Source organism: Phoenix dactylifera, chromosome 5 (assembly GCF_009389715.1).
Source record: "Phoenix dactylifera cultivar Barhee BC4 chromosome 5, palm_55x_up_171113_PBpolish2nd_filt_p, whole genome shotgun sequence".
Taxonomy (NCBI): Eukaryota; Viridiplantae; Streptophyta; class Magnoliopsida; order Arecales; family Arecaceae; genus Phoenix; species Phoenix dactylifera.
This window is the reverse complement of record NC_052396.1, coordinates 9,404,463-9,432,082: the sequence shown is the minus strand read 5'-3', so window position 1 is coordinate 9,432,082 and position 27,620 is coordinate 9,404,463. Positions and strand designations below refer to the sequence as shown.

At 37.6% G+C, this 27,620-nt stretch overlaps 1 protein-coding gene across 2 annotated transcripts in view; it reads left to right on the top strand.

Moving 5' to 3' along the window:
- The first annotated feature begins 7,028 nt into the window (after positions 1–7,028).
- LOC103723113 (vacuolar protein-sorting-associated protein 33 homolog) overlaps positions 7,029–27,620 on the top strand; it is a 51,650-nt gene continuing 31,058 nt past the window's right edge. Inside the window, exons 1-13 of one of the 2 annotated variants that reach the window (XM_008813930.4) lie at positions 7,029–7,495; positions 7,572–7,640; positions 7,730–7,769; positions 7,882–7,962; positions 12,638–12,832; positions 17,969–18,079; positions 18,157–18,222; positions 19,303–19,410; positions 19,503–19,547; positions 22,218–22,274; positions 25,767–25,861; positions 27,264–27,315; positions 27,459–27,515. In XM_008813930.4, the coding sequence (XP_008812152.2) occupies positions 7,588–7,640; positions 7,730–7,769; positions 7,882–7,962; positions 12,638–12,832; positions 17,969–18,079; positions 18,157–18,222; positions 19,303–19,410; positions 19,503–19,547; positions 22,218–22,274; positions 25,767–25,861; positions 27,264–27,315; positions 27,459–27,515 (960 nt within the window). In that variant the 5' untranslated portion in view covers positions 7,029–7,495; positions 7,572–7,587. Of the gene's footprint in view, positions 7,641–7,729; positions 7,770–7,881; positions 7,963–12,637; positions 12,833–17,968; positions 18,080–18,156; positions 18,223–19,302; positions 19,411–19,502; positions 19,548–22,217; positions 22,275–25,766; positions 25,862–27,263; positions 27,316–27,458; positions 27,516–27,620 lie in introns of both variants that reach the window. The other variant, XM_008813928.4, reaches the window with a different exon arrangement.

The following is a 27,620-nucleotide window of genomic DNA, read 5'->3' as shown; positions in this document are numbered from 1 at the left end:
AAACAAGTTTTGCAAATCATATTGCTTTCATTTTCTCCTCCAAATATTTTTTTTATTTCTTTTAAGTATTCGTGTTACAATAAAATCAAACTCATGTTTCCAAAGTTGCCTAGGTGGTGGACTCTCCTAGTCCTAGGTCTCCTTAAAAGGAGGCTAAACCTTGTTTATTTACCAAGTTTATCATTTAAATCCCATGCTACTCTCTAGTAACATTCTTAACAAAACAACTTGTGTTTAGCAAAGATTGTCATTGCACCCTTACATACACTGTAATGGCCACATTTGACAAATTCATTTCTTGTGCATGTGTGCATGAGTGTATTGGAGGGATCCATTTGCTAATCGATAGTTAGTGCAACAAGCTAGTCTTTTTGCATTCAATTTCCATTGGATTGAAATTCCTAAGTTATAGACTTATAGTTTTACTGATGTTAACTTGTTAAATAAATCACAAGCCATGCATCATATGGTTTGTCCTAAACTAGTAAAAAACAAAAGCAGTTATTCATGACTTGATCAACTCATCTAGGGATCTATAACCTTGTTAGATTAATATGATAAAAAGATTTTGGTGCTTTGCAATCCTTGAAGTATCCGATAAATATAAGATATGTACTCTTACTTATGGAGGATATATATTTTAAAGAAAAGCATGCAGCATATTATAATCGTCATTAGGTTGTGGTTTCTTGTTTCTTACATTGATACCATTTTGTTGAGAGGCACCGGACATCACCCAAGTAAATTGCAGAAGAGAATTCTTGACCAGTTCGAGCATCCAAAAACCTAGCAAGTTAAATTTAGAATACAAACGGCAAGCAGCCTTCTACACCATGAGGTGGTATATATTCATCTTAATCTCTCCTAAGAAATCAAAGTATGCACGCATGTCTATCTTTGGCCATAGCAATTTAGCCACCAAAACTTCAACCGCATGTTCGTATTATGCTCTGTAGCAGCCTATTATTCCAAGCTCAACGTAATTAAATGGACATGCGGGCCTTGTCGACCTAGTCTACGTAGAGATTGGTTCACTCAACAAAAGCACGCTATGGATAAGGAGAGCAACAGACTTGAAAAATTAAATAAATGGGAGAAATTAAAGTCCAGGGAGAGAAGAAGAAACTAGAAGTACCCAGAAATTGACAATTGCTGGGAGGAATCCGTCGTTTAGACGTCACAATCATGCTCCTTGACAATGCTTGCCGAAACCACACTCTCCTATCTATTTATTGATGCAGGATTAACCTCAAACATGGGCTGGGCCAGTCCTTTTTGGCTGCATATGGGCCTCCACAAGGTGAGTCCGTGCCATGCCGTTTATAGATAGCTCAGACTAGGTGCAGTCTAAAAAAACTGCCCACTGTATGAACCATGCGGCTGTGCATGCTACCAATCATAGATACTCGTTTCTTTTTTTCTTTTTTTTTTTTTTTGGTAAAAAATAGGAGGGGAGGGGGAGGGACCAGCCCACCCGCGTAGCAGCCCCATTACTGGGCCCCCCTTCCACCAGGGAATGTTCGATACAGGTCGCAGGTTTTCGCGTGCCTTCCCCGACCCGTGGGCTCACCCCACTGGGTTCACCGCCTCACGTGTGGGTACGTCACCCCAGCGCCACCTTGGTACAAGTGGAAGGAAAGCATAACCGCCAACAAGCCAGCCGGGCGTGGGGCATCCGGTCCCCTAATTTAATCGACGCCCGCGCGTTTCGAACCCGGGCAACTTGGGCGGAATTATCGCCCCCTTACCACCAGGCTACTACCTTGGTGGCTAGATACTCGTTTCTTTAATAGTGTGCTGAGATACACATTTGATGAACGAGTCTCATAGGACGAGCGGTTGTGATTGGTGGCATGCATGGCCATATAGTATATGCAATATAAGGTATAATTTCTCCACCCAACGAATAGTTAGGACAATGGCATAGCAAAAGATAAAAGCTCAGGAACTTAGATTGGTATTGATGCAAGTATAGAGATCAATCACCCCTGCATATATATGATTAACATGTGACAAAGAGTTACCCTCATCCAGTCATTCTATGAGGAAGTCGATCCACTTACCTAGTTACCCATAAAAAGCATTGATTCAAGGATTAAAGACTTAAACCATTTTGGTCAAGACACAATGATGTTTGCAATTAGTCTCACCTAGAAGATAAGACATGGTGTGTTCAAGTAAGCATAAGCTAGGGTAAGATAGCTATTTTTGCTTTCCAAGTAGTGTAGCTCACACAGAGCTGATCAAAACCGGGCTCGGGCCGGGCTCGGGCCGGGCTCTACAGCAGAAATTAGGCCCGATGGCTATGCCCAGACCCGGCCCGGCCCGACTGTCGGGCTTAAATTTTTGTCCAGGCCCGACCCAACCTTATAAATCTGGTCCCAGGCCCGACCCGAGAGGCCCGACCCGACGGGCCCGACCCGAGAGGCCCGACCCGACACCCGACCCGACACCCACCTCCCTCCCCCCCCCACCTCTCTCTCTCTCTCTCTCTCTCTCTCTCTTCCATCCTGCACCTCGTAGCCGGGATCGAGCTCGAAGAGGAGGAGGACTGCCGGCTCGCACCCGGCCGTCACGGCGGCGATGGTCTCGCGGAGGCGGTCCACGCAGTCGACGAAGTCGAGATAAGGGGGGACGGCGCGGTTGATGCGGGCGTGGAGGACCTTGGTGGCCATGGCCTGCGAGCGGTGCCACCGCCTCGGTGACCGCGTCCAGGGAGTCGAGGCCGAGGGAGAGGCGGGCGTCCACGGTGGCGAGGCCTTTGTCCTTGCGGGCGGAGGCACAGAGAATGGAGACGATGTTGGAGCGGGAGGCGCGGAGCGCGGCGATCACCGCCTCGTCGTTGTCGTCGACCGCTATCGTCGCTCGCTGCTCCTCCTGGTGCGGCGGCTCTCAGCGAGGGAGGGGGGGTGCGGCGGCTCTCAGCGAGGGGGGGGGGGTGCGGCGGCTCTCAGCGAGGGAAGGAGGGGGGGTGCGGCGGCTCTCAGCGAGGGAGGGGGGGTGCGGCGGCTCTCAGCGAAGGGGAGGGGTGCGGCGGCTCTCTGCGAGGGAAGGGGAGGGGTGCGGCGGCTCTCAGCGAGGGGGGTGGGTGGGTGGGTGGGTTTGGTTTAGGACTTTAGTCTAGGGTTTCTCAAAAAAAAAAATTTAATATATTATATTAATGTTTTATGGTCGGGCCGGGCCGAACCGGGCCATTTTTAAAAGTTTCCAGGCCCGGCCCGATTTTTTTGGTCGGGCCGCTTTTCCTGCCCAGGCCCGACCCATGGGCGCTTTTTCAATGCCCAAGCCCGAAAATTTTCGGGCCGGGCCGGGCGGGCTGGGCGGGCCAGAAGGCCCGTGATCACCTCTAAGCTCACAGTGTACATCGGCTCGGCAACAATAATCAACAAGCTTATCTATCTCTCAATCCATACACAGTCACATGAAAATCACTTTTCACAAGAAACATCTAGTAAGATAATTGAACCAACAAATTGCCTAGAATATGCATCAGTACAGTAAAATCGATTTTTCTTAGCTACTTGCAACTAATGATTCGGACAAACTTCGATGTACGAATCCTTCAAAAGCTCATGCCTACAATTTCGAACCTCAGAGCAATGTTTGGAAGCCAAATGAGGAGGAACAAAACTTAACATACTTACTGCACCTGCTATAAACATTAAAAAGTCAAAAAAATTGATATATCATAAATACTCGATTTTTTATTCTTGTAATCATCCAGGACTACTTAATTTTAACGAAATGGTGGAATAATTTCAGAATGAGGAGGAGATAATTTTTTGCCATAATTATCTCAATATCTCTTCCAGACTTCTAATATCACTATAGGTGGCATAGGACTACACTCAAAAGCCCAAACATCAAGATCCACGGTAGGCCCAACTTAACGACCCCGACAAAGAATGGCCCAGTTACCAGTGTACGGTGAACGAGCCAAATAAGTAGCCATCGGTGGTTGCGGTGGGTAAATGGTTGGCCAGTCAAACGGCGGGACCCACATCATTTGAAACGGCTCCATGCGTCCATCAATATGGTGGGTCCCACAGATAGATTGTTTGACACGTCATGCTAATGGCCTATCAGTCTATCACTAGCGATCGCCGAACCTGAGATTTTGCTGGGTAATTCGCCCTGGTGGGTGGGATGGAGACGCCGTCCAGTCCCATGAATGCAGTGCCATAATGGGCATGAGATGGATGGTCATGGCTCATGATATGTTTAAATTGATGGATGGATGGGATCATGCTGTGTATATTCTTTTTGTCTTCAGTGTTTGAAGATGGAAGTGACGGTGGGGTGTTTCAGTGTTTGACCGGATGGCCGTCCGATACCAGGGAGTAGTGGGACCCACGTCAGCCTCCGTCCGCATGCGTGGATGAAGGGATATTGAACATGGTGACTAACAAGAATGCAAGTTGGTGGAAATGGTTGGTTTATTAATCAAATAATTCAAAGTTTTAATATGTGACAATAGTTTCATCTTAGATATAAAACTAAATAAATATCCACTTAAATATAAATCATTATCTTAGATAGAGTAATCTTCTAAAATGTTTTATTTTATTGACTGAATAAAATTTAATTTTTATAATTTCTTATGATTTTTCTCAATTATTGGTTTTTTTTTTTTTTTTTTTTTTTTGCACGAATGTTACAATCCCTATGGCACAGAGGGCTCCTGATTCTTAGTAAGATTGACCTGGCCTAGGACTATATCCTTAAGTGATTTGATCTCCAACTTCAAAAATATGAAATAGATGGCAGGCCATGTAAGTTTAAATTGCATCACTTGTTATGATCCATAATGTCTGGATTAATATAAAGAACAAAAAGCATTAAATTTGGTTTTACTTATGCATATTCTAAGATGAATAATTATACTCAATAAGATATGGAGGCCATTACCAAAGATTGGGACCCTCAATTTCTATGGCTCAACATACATATTGGCACACTATATAATCTTCACCTAGTAAAAAATCTCTTCAAAATAATAGTGTAAGAAATGCGCCGGCAATTTATGAACATTTTCAAATATTAATGGGCTATATTAGCAAATATTGACATCGATTTTTTTCCCAAGTCAGCGTGATTTTTGAAAAATGAAAACTACATCCATACTAATATGTAAAGATAACATATGAATTATAGGTACAGTACGCTGGGAGCATTCGATCTTATCCTCCATCACCATCACTATGCTTTGAGATGCGCTTGTTTTTATAAAAAAAATTGGATGCATTTCGGCCTCTAAAGATGGTTATTGATATATTTTAAGCATTATGAATTATAATGAAATGCATTTGGCCATGAACTCAACCATAGATGATCTCCATGGATACCAGCACAGACTAATATTGGTTAGATTGGCCATGCTACTAAGGAGGTCAATCAACTTCTGAGCATGTTTCACTATGTGAATGCTTCATGGGAATTAACGTTCTCCTCAAGCTAATAAAATTGGTAGAAATTGATTATGATATTAACAACTTTCATGGAATAGTAAATGTATCTACATCTTAGACCTTGATCTTTCCTAATAAAAGTAGGAAACAGGCCCGCCTTTGAATGTAATAGGTAACCAAGAATTACTAGTAAAGATATGCCTATTAAGCAATTTTTATGGGCTCATGGATTTGCTATAACATGAGTTTTAGAGAATCCAAACCCCTAAATTTGCACTTGTATCCTATGTCTTGCACCTTTTGCTGCCTTTTTCCTTCTTGATCTAGGTGGGAAGGAGTACTAGATAAATACTGTCACTCCAGTTGCTAGTAAATATTTGGGCTAGAATTTTTGGCAATAAAATCTTTTTAATTCATAATCTGATAAATATGTCTTGTCTTCAAATTAAAATTCTCTGATTTCTATCTCCCCTTATTGCTCAAATAGTATATCTATTAAAGGAAAATTTGCATCTGTCAAGCCAGATTGGCATTATGCCTTATATTCCGGCAAAATTTATCATGGAAGAACATTTAAAACTGCATTTATTGATATAATCTGAGATTATGTTCATAAAATATAAGGTTTAGGAATATTAGAGAAAGATTTAAAGATAAGGTGATGAATTATTTTAAAAGTAAAATAATTCTAGTTTTATACATAAAATTTGAATTCTATGCATCTCCCATATTTTATAGGAAAAGTTTAGAGGTGTATCTTCAACCGAGTTCCACTCCACCAGGGGTTTCACACTCATTCAACTTTGTCCCTCTTACATATTCATTTTTGACTGGCTCCTTGTGTCAAAGTGGCTCCCCCCCCCCCCCCGCGGTAATAATAAAAAAAACAAAATCCGGATGACCCATCCTGGAAGCCGAAAGCTAGTAATAGGCTCAAATCAAAAACGTAGGCTTGAAGGCCAGATCTTGGTATGTCCTCACATCCTAGAAATCTCTACCCTCTGGCCACCTTAAGGTGAAGTGTCAGCTAGCGAGGATGCACGGGATTACCTTTGTGATTAAGGATCACGAGTTCAAGCTAATTGCGGGAAGAGAGCGGTGTATCTTTGAGTCCTCAATTTTAGGGACGGAACTCAAGGCCGCTTAGGAGGGTGCCTTATATGCGAGACGAGTTTTGAAGGCCCGGAGCATCATCTTTGGAGGAAGATTCAGTAGAGGTGATTGAGTGGGTTCTCCAAGAGGGGTCAAGCGTGTTCAACCACCCGCTTCTAAAGGACATCCGATGGCTATTGCAGGAGTATAATGTCTTTCAGGCTGTGTATATGTTTTGGGAGGCGAACAGAGCTGCTGATTGGATCGCCCCCTTTGCTGCCCATCATTCTGGAGAGATTCTCTAGATCCGTTTTGTATCTGTTTCTCCACCTCTGTGGTGTATTTTATCTGTTGACTCAGAAAGCAGTCCCACGTGAGACTAATTTGAGATGCTGTACTTAAAAAAAATTAAAAATAAAAAAAAGAAAAGAAAAAGAAAAAGAAGAAGGCCAGATCGGGCTAGGCCCAGGTCTGATTAAATGTCACGATGTTTGGGCTGAGCCTGGTGCGAAGGTGTAGATATCGCCTCTCTCTCTGTCTCTGCTCCATCGTCCCACTCGCCGCGCTCGCAGCTGAGGGCCTCCGCCGCTGGATCTCTCTCTCTCTCTCTCTCACTCCCTCCCTCTCCACCCCAGTCCGAGTTGGTCTCCGTCAGCCGCCGGCGGCTCATCCTCTCCGTCTCTCCCCTCGCCTTTTTGGCGTCCAGACAGCATTACGGCACCCGAAATCAATTTCCAGCTGTGCCACGGGAACATAATTCGAGGCCGTCGAGCGTAGAAGCTTCCCCTCCGGCCTTCCCATTCCGTTCTCTCTTTCCTCCCACAAAACTGGAATCTATACCAGGGCGGTTCAAACGTTGAACCGAGCAGATGAGTGAGTCGACCGGCTTTTACTGGACCGGGTTCAGAGTGGCTGACGGCCTTCATCCCTCGAAAATCTGGTCCCAGAGAAGGAACTCTGCGGCGTCTCAAGACCCTCCGGCTACTTCCCGTGCGGTATAGAAGAGCGACCAGAACTCGAATAGAACAGTCCTCTGCTTCTCTCTCAACTCTACTGCGATTCTTGGAACAGGAATAGGCGCGCTCTCATGGCTCAGATTCCCAATCTCGACAATGCCCCGATCAATCTCGCCTCCCTCAGGTATTTCCCAGCCCTTCTTCCCCAATTGATTGTTTCCCCAGAATTAATTTTTCCTGTTTTGATTGATTACTTGTTTCGTATTATATCAGGGAGCAATCGCAGAAGGAGCTCCTCAACATTCTCAGGAAGGTGCGCTTCTCAATCTCACGCCCGGTTTTCCTGCTTTATTTCCCCCCTTTTCTTCTGCTTCCTTTTCTATTTTCCCGGTGTTTTCTTGTGCTTACGTTTTGAATTTTGGTAGATACGTGGCAAGAAGTGTCTTGTTATAGACCCGAAGCTTGGGGGCTCGCTCTCGCTCTTGATCCAGACATCGCTGCTGAAGGTACGCTGCTCCTTCTCTTTTCTGCAAGTCTCATTCTTTTTGAATTATGGTTTGTTGTTCTTGGGTTTTCATAAAAGGCATAGCATGAAGATTAGTGGCTGGTCCAACAGATGGGGGTTGGACACTGGGTTCTTTTGAAATTTTTGATCAAATTGCTGTTTTCCCAAAAAAGATCACAACTTTAAGTCGTTCTCAGGTGTTCTAGGTATTGCTTCCAAATGAGTGCTCAAAGTATTTAATTTTGTTTTTAGTTGCGGTGAACGGAGGGAATCAGAGAGGCATAATGTGTTTTTCAGTCTGATGTGCTCAAGCTTGCATGTGTAGAATGCCATGCGCTGGAATAATTTGTTGAAGAAAGTAATTGCAGTTTCTAGATCTATCATCCCCCAAAACAAATATGATATGTATGCATTCTAAAGTCCTGATTTGTTTATCTTCCTAGACGATGAAATAGCCACAAAAATAAAAAAGAGTGCCTATGTTATTTATTAAGAATTTAAACAGTATATAAGATTTCTAGACTATGGACAGGCACAATGAAGCCTTAACCTGCTTGGACAATCAGCCTAATGACCAAGTTATTCAGGAAGCATATACATTTATGCCAATCTAGTTTTATTTACTTATTTATTTTATGCCAGTTCAAGTTGACTTGGTCAAATCTATGTGGGTTAATTCTATCTAAATAAACATAATTTGAAAGAAAATCACATTGATTAGCTGTAGTGTCATATGAATGTTCACATGGTTGGCGATCCAATAACATGAGTTTAATGACTTTGCTCGGTCGGACATTTTAGGCTCGTAAAGGTTTAGGTCTACTCTGGTTATTAAAAGTTTCTAAAACCCCTTTGTATTGTAAATATATTCACTCAGAGGATTTCTGAGCAAGTATTTACCTTCTATATTTAGAGGCATTGAGTTTCTAACTAATTTATCCCTAGCTATACAAGCAAGAAAAATCAAACTTTATGGTCTTAACACACTAGTATTACCTTTCTGCAACCATATGAAATATTTCTGATCTTCCAAAGTTGCTGATTTGGAGATCTAATGAGTAGAAATGCTATTTTATCAATATAGCCTGCTACATGATAGTCGTGTAAGAACTTATTGGCATAGTTTATCAACTGTGTTGATAGGTAACAATAATTCTGTCATCAAACTTCTCAAAACAAGCTATCTATTGTCACCTTAAAAAGATGGGGTGCTTGGATTTCATTCACTCCAGATTACCCATTAAGAAAAACTCCAGGGTGCTTGATTAGCACAACTTTGTCTATTTGAGGATACCAGATTGGCAAAGGTTCTAGTTCTTTTTATTTTGTGTGTGTTGTGTGTGGGGCTAGAAATGTTTTTTTTTTTTGAATAATTGCCTTCTTTTTTTTGAAATAGTGAAGATCTACTTTCCTTCATACACATGCTTAGAGAGTCAAACTATGGCTGGGCTTGGCACATTCATTTAGACAGAGTCCAATATATGGTGATAGACAGGCAGAAATCTGTGGGGTTCAAACGAATTTGTAACATAAATTATGGCTGGGTTTGGCACTCTTGAAAGCCACCATAGCACACATTCTTATTGTTTGGTGTAGTTTATAGTGGTTGACCATTTTATTACATGAAGAAGGAGAATGAATTTTATTATGAAATATCTCTTGAAGGAGTTCTTTATAAGCCTTAAGAGTTTTTCACTTCTTTAGTGGTGGTTGTTGCCTTTGCTTTATCATCTACAAGATCAAAACATGCTCCTTCTCTCTATTATTAGTGCATTTTTTAGTATCTCATAATGTGTTAAAAAGGAAGCATCATGATTCATGAACATTCCTATTTTTCGCAATGTTCCCCATGCAGATTTTTTTTGTCCAAGTCCATTATATTGATGATATAATTGCTGCAGTTGGTGCCTTTAGCTCTTCTGTGTTTCTACGCCTTTAGTTTGCTTCTTATTGCAATAGAAAGTGCACCTTTGATTTGATCATCAAAGTGTGTATAAACACTAATGATTTTATTGCTTCAATGCAGTTGTTTGTGTTAATAAACCTCAAATATCTCCCACCAATAAGTGTTAGAATGTGAACTGCATTCATATGACCATATTCTTCCTGCATATTTTATATGTGGTGTAGGTGTTAACTAAATTTGTGGTTGTTGTTTCTTTGACCATTATTTGGTTCTCTTTCATGTCCTTTGATTACTTCGTGGTGTCATCAGCTGCTCAATTATTTCTTTTGCCTAAGGTAGTGTTATGTCCTAAAAGACATTAACCGAGTTTTGAGTCACACCTATCAATATTCTATTTTTGCTTCCTCATTATTCTTGGATACACTTGCAATCTGAATGAATGCAAAGCAGGATTTTGTTTCTTGTTCTAAGCAAGGATTGCCGAATCAGTACCAGTAGGCATATCGATCGGCCACCGGATTGATTTGGTACCTGTTCGGACCGAACCAAACCGGTATCACTGGTTCGACCTTGTTCATGCATCCAAAAGCCCAAAAAAAATTGGAACATGTGCGAATCGACCGGTAGCCGGTATCGGCCGGTACGGGCCGGTACCATTTTTTAACGCCGAACTGGACCGGTCAAAGACCGGACTGGTTCGGTACAGGTTGAACCGGCCGGTACGGGCCGGTTTAACATTTCTTGGTTCTAAGGTCATGAACCATACAATCATCTACTTTGCCCTCATACCAGGGCATCTGATGCAGGATAAATTGGGATACCTACAATTCATGGAAGTACCAAAAGGGGTTGGAAAACTAGGATTTGGATCAAGAAATCACATTGCCTCGTGCTGCAGAAAAACTGGGTAGAAGTGTTCTTTGGCAATTACAAAACTTAAAATGGCCTGCTTCTGTTTTAGGTTTGCACATGAGGTATATGTATGAAGAATAAGTTTCTAAAGGAAACTTATCAATTGTTGGTGGCATGCAGTAATCCTGTAACAATTTTTCAGATCACAAAATATTTATGTAGAAAACAGAAGTGAGGTTTAGACAAGCAAAACAAGGATAACATGAGTAATCAAAGATAATAGAGAGAGATCAAGAAGAGAGAGAGAGAGGAAGGGAGATAGAGAGATAAGAAGGGTGAAACCGTGAAACCTTGCCTAAAAAAATCCATAATTTTTCCCCAAAACAAATAATGGAAAATGATATTTCATGTAGCCCTAGTAAACCTTATATATATTGTTCATGACTTCTAGAAGTAAGCTATGATTCTTGATAATAAAGCAACTGATCTCCTAAATCTTTTCTGAAAATTAAAATTTTGGAATCTGATATAACTATACTGGAAGATACCTAAAATACCTAAAAATCAAATGCTCACAACTTTATTACTTATCCAACCAACATATACCTAAAGTAGGAATCTTTTACACCAATCCTACTTTATATGGGACTCTGAAACCATCTCCAGAAATCAGCTAATTAAAACTTCCAAAAATACAATGATATCTAAGTAAATAGTTATTTACTCATTATTAGCATCTCAAGCTCTACTTCTAACACCCCTTTAGTCAAAATCAGGGTACCATCTATATTGCCCGTTATTGATATTCCCTTAGTAGGTGAAGCAATTTAAGATTGATTGTCACTAACAGTGGTGCCGCCATTGTTCTTCTTTACTTTTGTATATCTGTAGTAACCAGTCAGCTAGTAGTGGAGTTCTTGTGAAGCTTAATGCTGTTTCATACTTTAAAGAGCTTCATCAAAATTGATCTTCATATTGGAATATAGCAATTTTTTCCACTCCATTTCTTGGCCTTAGGTTTCACTAAAACATAAGCATAATCTGACGTGCTAATTAGCATAACTACTAAACTTGTAACTTGTGGGTCGTACAAATTAATCATGCAAAAGTTTGCTTAATGATTCAAGCTGGTGCAATAAGCAAATCTACCCCAAAATTAAAAATTATAATGGAACTTTTAATTGTAATTGAATAAGGTGTTCTGATGGTAATGAGAAAGCCAATAGATGTTATAGTCTGCCTACTTGAGTTGTTTATTACTTCGATCAATCCTCCCTGATGCCTGGTCCACCACCAAGACAGTTTAAAACTGATTCTCCTTTAGTTGCTTGGGCACCTGCTGCAAAAGTTGGTCCACATATAATAGCTGCCTTGGCTGTGGGACCCTGAAAGAAAAGGCAGGGGGATTACTTAAGCATATGTCATCCAGAGTCCAGACCCTTCCCTTTGCCCCAAAGTGCCTGCATTAATGGAAAATGGATTTGAGTATGACACTTGGGTATGGGCCTGCTAGAAGGACTTCTTAAATATTAAAATGATCTGATACATAGACAATTATCTGCTCTTGTTGCTCATAGCCAAGTCCATATGACAAACACTTACCTTGGCTTTCCTTCTTAAACAGTGTTTACACTTTACATTTTTACAGGTAATTGTAATCGTGGTTCTGCAAAAACACTGTGGACACTGTGGTTCTTACATATGGTAATATATGAGAATAGTTTGTGATAATAGTCTGTTAGTTTCTATTCACTAATTTAAATTTTAATCCACTTGTTCCTAGATAACTTTTTTTTTATCAAAGGTCCCTATTGTTTATTTTTTTACTAGAAATATTTTATATTTGTGTTTGCATTCTCCATTTCAACAACAAATTCTGATTCACTGATTGTGGTGATGCACTTCACAATTTGAGCAGGAATATGGTGTAGAATTGCGACATCTCTCTGCAGAACATGTTCAAACTGAATGCTCCAAAGTGCTATATCTTGTCCGTTCTCAGATGAAGTTGATGAAATTCATTTCATCTCATATTCAGCATGATCTTTCCAAAGGAGTTCAGAGAGAATACTTTGTTTATTTTGTCCCACGCCGCACAGTTGTATGTGAAAAGGTGAGTTTCCTTATAAACCCTTACTACATCAATTTTTAGCTCTAGTTTTGGTTCCAGTTTGTTTCAGCTGTTTTGGTTGTTTCAGCTGTTTTGGTTGTTTCAGTTGTTTTGGTTGTTTCAGTTGTTTAAGTTCCAGTTTTACAGTTCTAGTTGTAAATTGTAAAGAAATCCAAAAAGCGGCGAAAACCATAAATATCAAAAACAACATGGAAAAACAAATAAAAAAAACTATTCATTGCTTAGGACCTTTTGAGTGTATATTTTTGGTGGTTTCATGTTAAATCATTCAATTTTTTTTCTTACTCAAACTTTAAATGGATCGTGTTTAGAGTGTAATTTGTTGTTTTACTGTTTGATGGCAATCTAGTATATGATAGTATGATGCTTATGTGATGTCAGATTTAAGATAGCTAAAATTTAAAGTGTAAGCATAAGAATAAGTAGCTCATATGTACATGTGCCTTTCACTTTTGTCTTGGAGATAGGAATCCAATGAGCCGATCCATATTTGCATTCCGAGAGTCTCGAGTGAGGATGAAAGAGCCAATGGGGTCTATAGTAGGGGGAAAGAACTCTCTTTCGAAGGAGGCGGGATTTTTGCTTAGAGAGAGTTCTATATGGAAGCATTACCCATCTTGGAAAAGAGGATACTTTTTACTACTACTACTACTACTACTGATCAACTCCAGGGAAAAGTCTTTCAATATATCCCTCTTGCTGATTTGGGTCAACTCCTTTAGAGGAATTGGAAGTATGAGACTAGACTCACTCTCCACAATTGGATGAATCGAAAGAAAACATACTACACTTAGATCGATTAGTCCAAAAGCGACCTATTTTTGTTTTGGCTGAAATTCTGAATTTTTTATGGAAGTTTAGCTCATGCTTAATGTTTTTAGTTGTGATGTTTGGTCCAGAGAAATGGATCTGTTATGTTCTGTTATAGAACATTGTTGCAAGAAGATGTTTATACATTTACAGTAATTCTAACTAATAAGAGTCACTAGCTGATGATACATAGACTTGAAAATGTTGTCCTGTTATTATTGTGCTTGCATTACTATGTCATAGCTTCTCAAAGAAGTCATAAAATTTCTTATTGAACTGAAATATGTTCCTCCTATTTTTTTTATTCTAACCTTAGCTTTCAGTCTCCTTCATTTAAAAAAGCTGAGAACAAGCTTGTGCTTATTTATAGGAGTCAACAGATTTAACTACTCTTTGGCTGTCCAGACTCCTAAAGGACCCTTGAAGAAAGCTCATGTGAAGCCGCCTAATTCTTTGCTTCTTTTAATTTTTCTTCCTGTTGCATCTGTTTAACCATCATGTTTTGAAAGTTTTTCTGGTAATCCAACAGTTCCAGCCAATTTGGCTAGGGTTTACAAGCAAATCAAAATTTAAAAATTGGATGCAGATGCTGAGCTTGAAATGTGACAGTCCCACTAAAAGTCCTAAGTTCCTAATATTTCCATCAATAACTGAAAATATACTGATAGACTGTCAGGAGTGATTCTTCCCTGCAATAAGTTTTTCAGATTGCAGAATACCTGAATACTGTAAATGAATTGGAAGGGCATTACTTTAGAATCTTCACCACTGGAAGTCCTTTGACCTTCATCTTTTTTCTAGACATCACTCGCTCCAACCAGCCTGCATGGTGGAAACATTCAAAATTTCAGATTGTACCTCATAATCCAGAGTCATTTAAAACTCTCATTCTCCATCTTCATTGTCTGTTACATCGCAGTAACATCAACCAAATAGTTGTATTCATTCATATAGTTTATGTAATTTCAATATTTTATAAAGGTCCAGTACCGTTTAACAAAGCATAGATGGTAAGTATAGTGAGTGTCGGTCAACTTTATCACAATGCATGTGATGCAAGCAAACGAAAAAAAAGAAGAAAGAAAGATGATAGATGAGTGTATAAGATACTGCAGATCTTGAACATGCATTAAGCACTGGATTTATGCTTGAAATAGACTGTTTTATCATGCTGTACTCTAATTTATATTTATATGTGCATGCATGCGTGTGTGTACAACATATTTCTTTTAGATTATTGAATTAATTAGCATTTCACTTCACATGTTCTGTTTTTTCATTAATAATTATTTTTAATTGCCTCCAAAGCTGTGAGACATGGGCCTGGGATACAAGGAAATAGTAGACAGGGTTACATCGTTTAGGGTGGAAAGATGCAGCCGATATTTCTTTTTATATTTGGAACCTGTGGGCAGTTAAGGAATTACAAGGGTAATTAACGAGGAGGGATGGGAGTCCAAGCTAAGACGGAGCTTGTGGATGTCGATTAGTAGGTGCTGATTTGTGTTTCTTTGAGAGAGGGGTGGGGTGGGGTGGGGTGGGGTGGGGTGGGTTGGGGGGGGGGGGTGCGCAGGAGGGGGAAGAGAGAGCTGGTCCTTGAGAGTTTCTTAAATATTTCATGAAAATTGGGGACAGATAAGGTTGGAGATGGTAAGAACAAAGGAGCGAGGGGATATTTATATATACATGCATTCATGCATGCATACATGCATATATATGTATATTATGTATCTATATATGTCTTTATTTGTACATACTAGTAAAACTATACATGCAAATGCATATAGATACAAATCCAAAAATGATAAATGATACTGGATTGTATGCCCATATAATTGCAAGTGGGTTGACATGTTTGGGATTCGCTTAGTCTCAAATCAACTTTTCATATTTAGACATGACCATTTATTCCTGTATTTTAATCTGTTTATGCAAAGTATAAGTGATGTCCTATGCATTAGACATAACCTTGACCAGAATAAGATTTGTAGCTATAACTCATAAATTCTGATAGAAACGTAAACAAATCACCAGGCAACTCCCTCATGTTTGACTTTTCTTTTGTTTTCTTTGTGCATGTGCACACGAATAGAGGGCTGTACATATGTGTAATGTTGGGGATCTAAACAACAAACATTATTATTATTATTTTAGGAAAACAATTGGCCATTCTTTATGAGTTATCATGCTATAGCTGCAATTCTGCAATAAATTAATGGTTGTTGTTATGGTTTCATCATGGATTAAGTTTAAAAAATCAAGACTTTGCAAAAGCTAGTTAGCAATAAAAAATTGCAAGGCTGCTAACTGAAGGCTCACTAAAATCAGATAATAGTACACTTGTCAAATCATGCTGGCTAGTAACTGAGATTGGGGCCCATCATGAGGGAAGAATGAAGAATTGGGATACGAAGAGATTGGGCACGTGATTGCATTGGCGGCGGCGGCAAAGGTTAAAGAAGGAACCATCGAAGGTTTTTTGTTTAAGCTTTTTGATAGCTAGCCATTTGCATGAGGATTGGTTAGTGCAATTGGAGCATGAGCTCCAATTAGATCAAAGGAGAATAGTCGGAAAATTTGCGTATGTACTGAACTCATGATATGCTGTACCATACTATGCCGGATGGTACCGGATGTACCGTACCATACCATTCCAGTACCGATACCAGTACCGGTGACGTACCGACACTTGCTACACTAGGCATATCCCGTACCGTACCGATACTATGATAGTATAGCATTGGTGCGAGGTTGGGTACCGGTACGAGATTCGGTACCAGTACGGAGAACCTTGATTGAACTAGAGCCCCTAAGGACCTTCCAAGAAAGCATTGGAGTCTTGTAGAGAGTTAACTTTGTCGAAAAGTGTTGTAGCATTAAATTTTTGGAGGGATTCAAAGAGAGAAATATCAGACTCTTGGTGGACGTGTGAGTCTTGGAGGGAGTTTGGGTTACTTGAAAGGAACTTACCGGTGGATGTGGTGCTAGATTTTTAGTGGAAATGAGGGACTGGGTCTTTTAGGTTAAAGTTATTTATTTTGATGGATATGATGCTCTTAGCTAAATCCAATGGTTGCAGTCTTGCAGATGGTTCTAGACATAATTATCATTCAGCCTTCTGTATATAGCATAGGTATATGTGAAGGCCAGTATTTCGACAGATAGAGGAAGATATGCTGTACTCATCTACGTTTAGGGTGAGGAGCCGGTGTACCAAAAAAAAGAAAAGATAGAGGAAGATAAAGAGAGGAGAGAATGGGTGGACATCAGAAAAAAGATGGAGGGAGAGAAATGGGTCTATGAGAACAACCATTATATTTTAAAATTTAAATATTTAAAATAGCCATTGCGAAATTTGTTTGTATAAGAAAATTGTCTTGTGAAAAATAGTGCTCTTTTTAGGACCAAAGATTGACAGCAGTATCTCCAACTCCCCTAATATAGAGAAAATGGACTGAGATATATACTCTAATCTGTATAAAGTTGTATGTGTATATGTAAATGTCATATTGTTTAATCAAAAGTCCAGAACTACTTTATCACAAGAAAATTGATACTTTCTACATCGAGGTAAATGTTAGATTCTTTTTTGATATCAGCAGCTGGAGTTTGTTATTTAAGGTGCTGCTCCCTTTGTATGACTCTTTTTCCTTGTTTACTTCTTTTATACTTGCTTTATAAGATGCTTGAACCCCACCTTAAATTTGGCAAATTTTATCCCTACCTCTATTTTTATCAAAATTGTATCTTTTGACTAATTGTCTAGATCACCGTATTCTGTTCTTAAAAAAATTAATTTGATGTGTATTATTTTATGTTCCTTTTGCACTTCTATGTTTCATGTGTACTCTCAATTTAATTATTATGTTCTTGGAGCAAGATTTTCCGTACCGGTTGGAACCGTACCATACCATACCGGTACGCAGTCTTGTACCATACCGCATACCGATACTGTAATAGGATGGTACCTGTATGGGGTCTGATGCCAAGACGGGGAACCTTGTCTTGGAGTAATATTCTGATCCATCCCTAGCCTTTGGCAAATTATATTGGATAATTTTAATGGCCATGTGTTTTTGTTTCTTATACAAGTATACTCTGTTGTTTATAGAGTTTCATCTGTTTCTGTTGGAACTTTTCCTGCCTCACCACTATCATTTTCTATTCAACATGAATCATTGATGATACTCTCTTCTTTTTCTGTTTCAATATATCACTGAAAAACACTTCAAAAATAAATCATTTACAACTTTACTGATTGATGAGATGTAATTTGCTTAGAAAGTATTCTGATCTATGCTCCTACAGATCTTTGAGGAGGAAAAGGTCCATCATATGCTGTCTATAGGAGAGTACCCCTTATACACATTGCCATTAGATGAGGATGTTATATCTTTTGAACTTGACTTTGCTTATAAGGTATGCTGAATGCTAATCATTAATAATATTGCACTCATAGTGTAAAGGGCTTTTCTTATAATTATTTAACTTCATAGGAATGCTATGTTGATGGTGATACAAGTTCCCTTTGGCATGTTGCGAAGGCCATTCATAAGCTGGAGGTATGTATGTCTTTCACTCTCCATGAGTGTTAAGCTTTTGGTTCAAATGGTTAGTTAACAATGCTTACTATTAGGCAGATGATTTTTTTTCCTGTCTAAACTGAGTTTACAATGTAATCTTTTTATCTAAACTGGAATAACATGCTATATTTGTAGTTACGACAGCGAACCAGTTACTTATACTATTTTTTCTCGAGTTATATACAATTATTATAATATTAATTACTGATTTAATATTTTTTGATTTATGTCTTCCATTTGGAATATATATAGCCTTTTGAAATGACAAATCTATTTTTTTTTCACCTAGAAGACTTAAAAAATATGGAGTTCTTGTAACAAGAGGATAAGGAAAAGTAGGCAAAAAGTATTTGTGTTTTAATTAATTTTTTTAAAAAATAAATTTTAAAGACAAACTAGTTCTTTCTGTTTATGTTTAAAATTACAGATGTTCATGAACTCTATTTTGAGTTTTCTTGCTTATGTTTGAGTCTACATCTTCTGTACATTACTCAAATGATTAAGGACTTCTTGTTTGTCTGACATGCTTGTTCTTATTTGCATGATAAAGATATACTATCTTTTGGTTTATTGTTTTTTCATTTTGTAAACCATTACTGTGCAGCTTCTGCTGATGATAGGTTGTTATGTGTTAAAATGTATATATTGTGGATTAGTGACATTACTTGTGTTTGTCAGCATTAGTGTACTTATTAAGATGATTACACACGAAATAGTTAGAGGAGCAGAGCTTATTGTTTAAGATGTGAACTAATGTAGATTAAATAAGAGCTATGGTTCCTTGACATTGCTCTAGCTTATCTTTCATCAACATGTGCATCTTTAACTGCTTGCATTTCTGCTGCATAGCATATATGTGTTTCAGGTATGAAATTAATGCATGCTGCGAATATTAAACCTTAATTGTAAGTTACAATACATGTGTTTTGTATTTAATTTTTGTCACCCCTAATATTATCTTTGACAAGCACTTGTATGTTTGTTATAATTTCGTGTCATGTTCACCTGTTATAACACATATATGGTTCCTCACTTTGTCAATTCTTTACTGAATTTCAGTTTTCATTTGGGTTGATACCAAATGTGAGAGCTAAAGGTAAGGCTTCAACGAAGGTCGTTGACATTCTAAATAGCTTGCAAGTGGAAGAGCCAGTTAACACAGCTGATGTAATGTTGAAATATTTCTACCCTCTTCTTTGTTGTTTTGGCCTTTTTGGATGCATTGCTATTAACAGAAATTTTGTGTCGTGGTTCTTCAGATGGGGGTTCCTGAGATAAATACACTCATTTTGCTAGATCGAGAGGTAATGCTTTCTTCTTCTTTTAATTTGGCCATTCTATTAATGCCTGGCTGAGAAGTTCTTAATATTTGTGCTCTAGGTCATTGTCATTGAAATAGGTAAAGCTTTAGTTTTTGTTATGGTTGTGATGACAAGTAGCAGATCTGGCATCTAGTCTTCGGTGGTGTTTGGCTGGAGCATAAGACCTGGATTATTGTCTTAGCCAACCAAACACTATTTGCCAAATGGGCATTTAGACTTGGAGTGGGCTATGCAACTCAAACCATCTTATGCCCATTTTTCGGGCATGGCTATTTTCATGTTTATGTTGTAATAGGCTTATGCCCATTTCACCGTTTTAGATTGTACATTTGAAATTAATTGTATTATCTAATATGTTATATAAATATCATAATATGACAATCAATATATTATATATAACATTACTAGAAGAAAATATTATCATACTGTTATGTTATATCATATCATATTACATATAATATTCCATGTTATATATTTAGTATTACTGGCATAAAATATTAAATTTTTAGTACTATAAAAATGTATTATAATATTATAATACTAATTATAATATAATAATATTTTTATTATAATATGATAACATTATATCTTATGCTATAAAAACTATTAATAATAATATTATCATATGAAAACATTACTTTAACAATTTTATGTATATTATAAAATAATGAAGAAAAAGTTTATTATATTACTATAGAATTAATATCATAATATTCTCAATATGATATAATATTATGTTATAATATAGTATACTATTAACATAATATTAATAATTATTATGAAATATTTATATTTCCATAATATTATTAGAAAAACAATATTACAGTGTATTATATTAATATTACTATGATAATAGTATTAAATTTTTAATATTGATATTATAATATAATATCATTATACAAAATTAAAATAGTATCTTATAATATGATATGTATACCTATTAATATAGTAAAATAGTATATTATTACAAAAATGTCATAATATGATTATTTAGTATTAATATAGTATTCAAAATAGCAATATTATAGTATAAAAAATTAGCATGTAATATATTTATTTATGTTATGTTCATTAAATAATAGAATATAGTATAATAGTTAAAATTATGCTGTTCTCTAATATTGATATTGTATTAAAATATTAACATTAATGATATAAAAAATTCCATAACACTATACTATTCTAATATATGATGTATATAGTGTATAATTTATTCTTTAACATTGATATTATAGTTATAATATAAATACTATTGTATAAAATATACTGTGATAGGCCAAGGGTAGTTTCTCATTTCAGAAAAAGGTTTGATGGTTTATTCTGATTTTCAGTTTATTCAATAAATTTTGATAAGCAAACTGAATCTTGCATAAGCACCTAGCATAGTTTTCCTTATTCCCATCATCTTGAACGGAAGCAAAGTCCCTTTCACAGGTAGTAAGTCGGTAGTCTGAGAGCCATTCAAGGAGGGGCAGTCATACAGAACTAGAATCAAAAGGAGGTAGTTTTACCACATTGTTCAGTTATCATGTCCAGCTCAAATCATCAAGCCTGTAAGGGCTTGTCCCACAGGATTCAACAACTCTGTCTACATCACTAATAAATGGCTCAATATCAGAGACCTGTGGGAAGTCTCATCATTGCTGTGCAATCTGTTTGTATACCACTTATAAACATTGGAGTAAGCAATATTCCATGGGCCAATAGCACCTCATCAAGTAAGGGCTTCTACAACTGGTCGACCAAAATGAGGATCCCAAATTGCACGAGCAATAGGTCTTACATGTAAAAAGGTCCTGTATCGCGCAATTCTGATTGGTTGATTTCAATAGAATTTCTTTTTTGTTTTTCTTTAGATTATTTAATATTATCTTGAAAGGTAAAATGAGGTAGAGGAAACCTGATCTATTTTTTTGAAATTAGTATCCTCTTCCTCCACACATAGAAAAGAAACAAATAAATCAAAAAAATTATGAGAAGCTTCGTAAGGTGCTTCCTTAGGAGTTAAACTTCCAATATTTGTTGAATGCGCTCGTGTGGAATGATTTTTCCCTCATTTTTTTGGTTGCTAAAATTGTTAGAAGAGAGATATTTGTTTTTTAATAATATAAAAGATATATGTTTGCTAATAACTTAAGTTTTCTTTTTACATGAGACAGTATTTAGTTTGCTTTTGCTGTATATGTCGTATTTAGCCAAACTTTCATGGATCTGCCTGCTTTGGGCAGCTAGTTTTTCAGCCATTGTATATTGAGCACATCTTCTGAAGCTTTATGGCCTGTTTGTTTTATATCTTGTATGTTGGCTTTAAGCTTTCTTTACCTATGATTTACATTAGAATTTGTTTTACTTCCTGTTTTTTGCCCTTGTATTTCTAGCCAGATGCTCTGTACTTCTCTTGCCAACGGCCAGGCTGCTGTCCCTGTGTATTAATTTGGCATATATTGACTAAATTCTTTTGTTGTTTTATGTTCTTATCTAAGCCCTCCTTCAGACCAATGTATTGCTCCTTTGATAAGATTCTGCATGCTTTTGTATTGTAGACATATATTGCTTACTATTATGCATTTGTAAGTGATAAGGATTTCTAAGTGATAAGGATTTCTAAAATCCCTCCTTGCCGAATTTATGACTCATACATGTTTGATGCAGGTGGATATGGTGACTCCAATGTGCTGTCAGTTAACATATGAAGGACTACTAGATGAGGTGAGCTTCGCCTAAAACTCTGCTATATATATGATTAATTTTTCTATTAGTATATCTGCAGGTGCAATCATGAGATACATATCCAGATACATCTATGGATCTGCATGGAACACATTTTTAATGGCAGCTTGTTTCTGCCTATTATAAATGGGTCATATGGAGGACAGTGGAATAAGGTTAAATCAGAAGAATCAAGCAATTCACCATTAAATTGAAGACTGAACTTTATTACCTTCTGTCAAATCATTATATTCTCTTTACATTTAAGAACTTTCAAACAAAATACTTTATAATCTTAATCTATAGATCTAATCCTATGCATTACTGGGCTCATAGCATTTCTAATCTAATCTAAACAACTATTCTATTTTCAGAAACCTTAATATCATGTAAACATGATGATGTTAAGCAAAAAAAAAATCTTGAACACTTTACAATTTGATGCATAGTGAATGTGTCAGTTTTGCCTAAATTTTTTAAATCACCTTCAACTATAATGCAAAAATGTTTTGACCATGGTACGCCATACTGTACCAAACCGGGCGGTACGGAGTGTACCGTACTGGTTCGGTATTGGTACACGGTACGGAGGTGTACCAACATTGGATACGCTAAACGAGCCTCGTACCATATCGACACAGTTAAAGTCAGCCGAAGCAGACCGAATCGCCTAGTTCGACCCGTACGAGCCGAACCAGTGGGGGACTGGATCGGTTAGGCTATTAAAATTGGGACCAGTCCCGAACCGGCCGGAACCGGTCCCGAACTGTTTGGGTCTGTTCGAACTCGGTGCAAACTGGACTGTTCGCACCAAGTCGAGCCTGTTCAAAATAGTTCCGCCTCCCCCTTTCTTCGTTTTGTCATAAGAGGATGTTGGGAAGGCTCGGCCTTCCCAACGTTTATTCTCTCTCTAAATATCTCCCTCATGGTCGGTGGAACCGTCCCGAGCCGTTTGATTCACGGCGTCCCGAATTGTACCGGCGGCTTACTGGAACGGTTTCGGTAACCAAACCAAGATGCCGTCGCTGGAGGGGGAGAAGAACAAAAAAGAGAAAGAGAGAGAGAGAGTGGGGGAGGGAGAGAGAGGGAGAGGAAGGAAGAGAGGCCGCCTCGAGGCTGAACCTCCGCGCGGAGGCGGCAGAGGCCGAGGCTGGGGAGAGTGGAGGCGGGGTAAGAAGGTGACATATGCCATATTTGATAGAACCTCTATTTTGATTTATGACTTGGGGTAAGAAGGTGAAAATTGTTATCTTTTATAGAACTTTATCCTTAACCGTCAGCAGCCTGCTAACAGCCTCAAGTGGCTAGTCTTTATCTGATTTAGTCACATCAGGTTCTCAAGAAACAAACTTGTTTGCTTTCTGTGGCAATGGTTTTCTTTAAACATCTCTCTCAAGGTTCGCCATCTCAGCATTGGATCCCGCACCACTACCATGTTGGTATAGTGTCGGCACACTTGGTACGGGGTTGGTTCGGCATACAGAGAGTTGGTATGCCTCCCGTAACAAGTTTCGGTTTGGTATTGGTACGACATGGTGTGCTTGGTATGGGATGGTATGCACTGGTACAACAAATGATTCTCCCTGTTCTTCTGTTGCCCTTATCCATTTGTGATAGCCTAGGATATGCAGAATTGTTAGATTACTTTAACTCCAAACTTGTAATGCTTGGATATCCTAGGTTAACTAAATTGTCAACATAAATAGCCACAACGATGCTCAAATCTTGATACATTCCCTTAGCATTATGAAAGCAAAGACCTCTTCAGTAACATAACCATACGAACATGTTATCTACGTATTTTGAATTTAAGTAATAATGTTTCAACTTTCAAATCAGTGTAAAATTTAGAAATTCATTATTTTTTTGATTTAGAGATAAATATTTGGAAGCATCAAATGGTTAAAATGTTGACTTTCTAGCTCCAGATTTTGCATTAATGTGTAAATCACTAATACTGTTGATATTTAACTGGAGCTAAGTAATTGAATCCTGGTCATGCTAATATTTATATTCTCTTATTTTCTTATCTTTCCACTAGATAATGGCAATGATGACAATATTTACAGAGAAACTATGGGTGATTTATTGTAATAGATCATATTTCAATAAAAATTATTTCATACTTTATGATTTTCGAATAAATGTTCAATGCAAGTATGTTGTTGAGTAGTTGCATTCCATTTTTGTTCTTTGGTTTATACTTTGTGCTTCTTTGAGTGCTTCTTTGAGTAATGAATTTCCCTGTGTTTTTGGCTGGACTCTTGCAATGTCTAGGAGAAATTTGGAAGGTAACCTTCTTCCCTCTTTGTCTAGACTCTTCCTAAGTCTAATAGAACCTTGGAAGATTCTTAGCTGCATGAGCTTAAATTGCTTGTGCTATAATGTAGGCCCCACTATTTTCTAGAATGCTCTTGAGGTTGCACTATGGAGAGATCATATTGTTTAAAGCTGCGGTGACTGGAATTTGGAGATCTGCTCATAGAATATTTGGTAAGGATTTGGTAGTTAGACGCTCTATAAAGCTACTAAACTATACTTTGATCTATAAACAGAACATTTCATAAATAGGATAGGACTTGTTGGTGGCTCAGGCATTGGGGAGAACTATTTGTCCTTGTAATGCTCTAATCGTTCTTGGATTATGATATAGATTGCTGTGAAATTCACTTTTTAAATTTTCAGTAACTACTCTATCTATCATTTGTGATCATTTTTATTTGATTTTAAGCATATTGAAAGTGGTGATACATATGAGTTTATGTAAGAAAGCCAATCCACCTTAGAACAACTCATACCAATTCAAATTTGGTCTTTTAATCTGATGTCCTTTCTTATTAATAATGATCTATTTCATGGATGTGACTTTGCATGTCTACATATATGCTGAACCCAGAACCTAATCAAAAGAGAACCAGGAATAATTTGATACCATCTAGTTGGTATTATTGTTGATTTTATTAAAATACACTTCCATATATCATAGTACACTGGTGGGACATGCATTGATAACTCTGTGATAGGTCAATACTGGTTATTAGTTATTTCTGTATGCACCAATATATGTGGTGGCAGATTTTACTGCTGAGATCACATTGTTATTGCACTCTATTACTTTATGTAATGAGTTCCACAGGTTATGCTATACTACAGTCTGAAATCTGATTGCGTGTGATGGCTGCAATTTGTGTTTTAATGTATCTCAAATGGCTAGCTTGCCTTTAACATGATTTTTCATTTTGCCACTGTCATGCAACCAGTAGATGATTAAAGGCTTAATTACAGACTCTTCTGCCCTATGTGTTGAAAGGGATTGACTTTGTCTTTGCTGTCATTTTGGAATATCAAGATTTGATAATTTCATAGCACTTTCTTTCACAATCTCTATAATATAGTCATTACTTTTAATGTTCCATGCAATTTTCAGAGTATGCGATTTTTAGTTGAACAGCTTTTACTTTATGCAAGCCTTCTCTGATAGCTTCAATACAGATTTTGCAAATCAATAATGGATCTGTGGAGATTGATCCCACTATTATGGGTGGCCAACAAGAGGGAAAAAAGACTAAGGTTCCTTTAAATTCAAGGTACTTTGAAGTTTGAAGTTGGTATTTTATTCGTTTTGGATTTGGTATATTTCCATTCAGGATGACCTGTTATATCTTCATCAATAACAGAAACAGTCACATGTATGTATGCGTATACACACACACACATAAATACTTACATATATACATACTAGTAGCCTATTATGAGTTTACTTTTGTCATTTTATGAGAGTGTTAGTGCACATGAAGTTATGAAACTAAATACATTTTTGCCGTCCCCTCTTGTTTTGCCGTAAGTCCGTAACAGTGCTTTCTATTTGCTGATGAGCACATTTGTTATGAGGATGCAATGTCTATAATTATGGTCTTCCAATTGAGATGGCTGCTCATACGCAGCATGATTGTCATGACTCATGATTCTATCTCTCCAATTATTCTCCACTAGAGTCCAGCAACCGTGGTACATGTGCATGTTTGTTGCATGTGGAGGGCTATGGTTTCTCAATAAACGGACCTGTGAAAAAAAAATCCATTTTAAAAATAGTTATCTATTTATGAATTTTTTTTGGACTTGTAAGAATCCTACTTAAAAAAGAGAGTTGCTCAATTTTAATCTCGATAGAATTCTAGAACTTAAGCTCGAGAGCTTGTGGAAATATACCAAAGAAATAATCTGCTGCTTGCACATAGAAAGCAACTAGATGCGGAGAAAAACTAAAACAGAAGGGATATATTTATTTTTTCCACGAGTAGCGGGGCTGGGGTGCATGGGGAAAGAATAGAGAGCAATGTTCGCTGTATCGGTCGGTACTATACCGTACTGGTCGATATTGTACTGTATCGGACATACCAGTAGTGAACCAATATGCAAGCTTGTACCATAGCAACACGCGGTACACCTTACCTTCTTGTACCGTACTGCATACCGATATTGTAGTAGGATGGTACCGGTGTGGTGTCCGGTACTGAGATGGCAAACTTTGGTAGAGAGTATTGTGTTTGTTTTTTTCTTTTAGGTTGTGGGGTGCGTGGCTTCAGGCTCTAAGGCCAGCCTGGGAGCCTTTCCCATTATATATTATTAGTAATAGTCAATCTAAGGGACTGACCTTGGCAGAAATGCAGATGTAGGGTAACTAGCTTTTTACTTGTTGGATACATGTGATTGATACAAGGGGGATAGTATTTAATGGATGATGGTAAATAAGTACACTTGATTAATGTCGCATACTCATATATGATTGAGAACAATAAAGAATGTTGTACTGTCTACACTTGTGGCAGTTTGATATATGATCTGCACACATGTTTGTTGTTTATCATCATGATTGTAATTTGTTTTATTTATAAAATTGATTATAAGAGATAGCTGAAATGCGAGACATATATTTCATTTATTTCAAGCCATTTATTTTTGCTCTGCAATGTGTTTTTTCTGTTTCAGTGATAAGTTGTACAGGGAGATTCGGGATCTCAACTTTGAAGTTGTTGTTCAGGTTTTGTAAATTTCTTCAGTCTGGTTCTTTAGGCAATCTGTCTCATTCTAGATTTTTTCATCTGACACCATTGAATTTTGATATGCATTTCATGTAATTTTTGCATTTCTATTTCTGAAGTCATATTGTATTTATAACTGCAGGTTCTGCGCCAAAAGGCAACTTCAATGCAGCAAGACTATGCGGAAGTGAAATCTACTGTAAGAGTTACCTTGTATATCATCCTGCACTTGTATTTTTGTACTGAAATTAGAAAAATGTCTAGTAGAAAATTTATATTTTTCACTTTTAATGATAAGTATTCT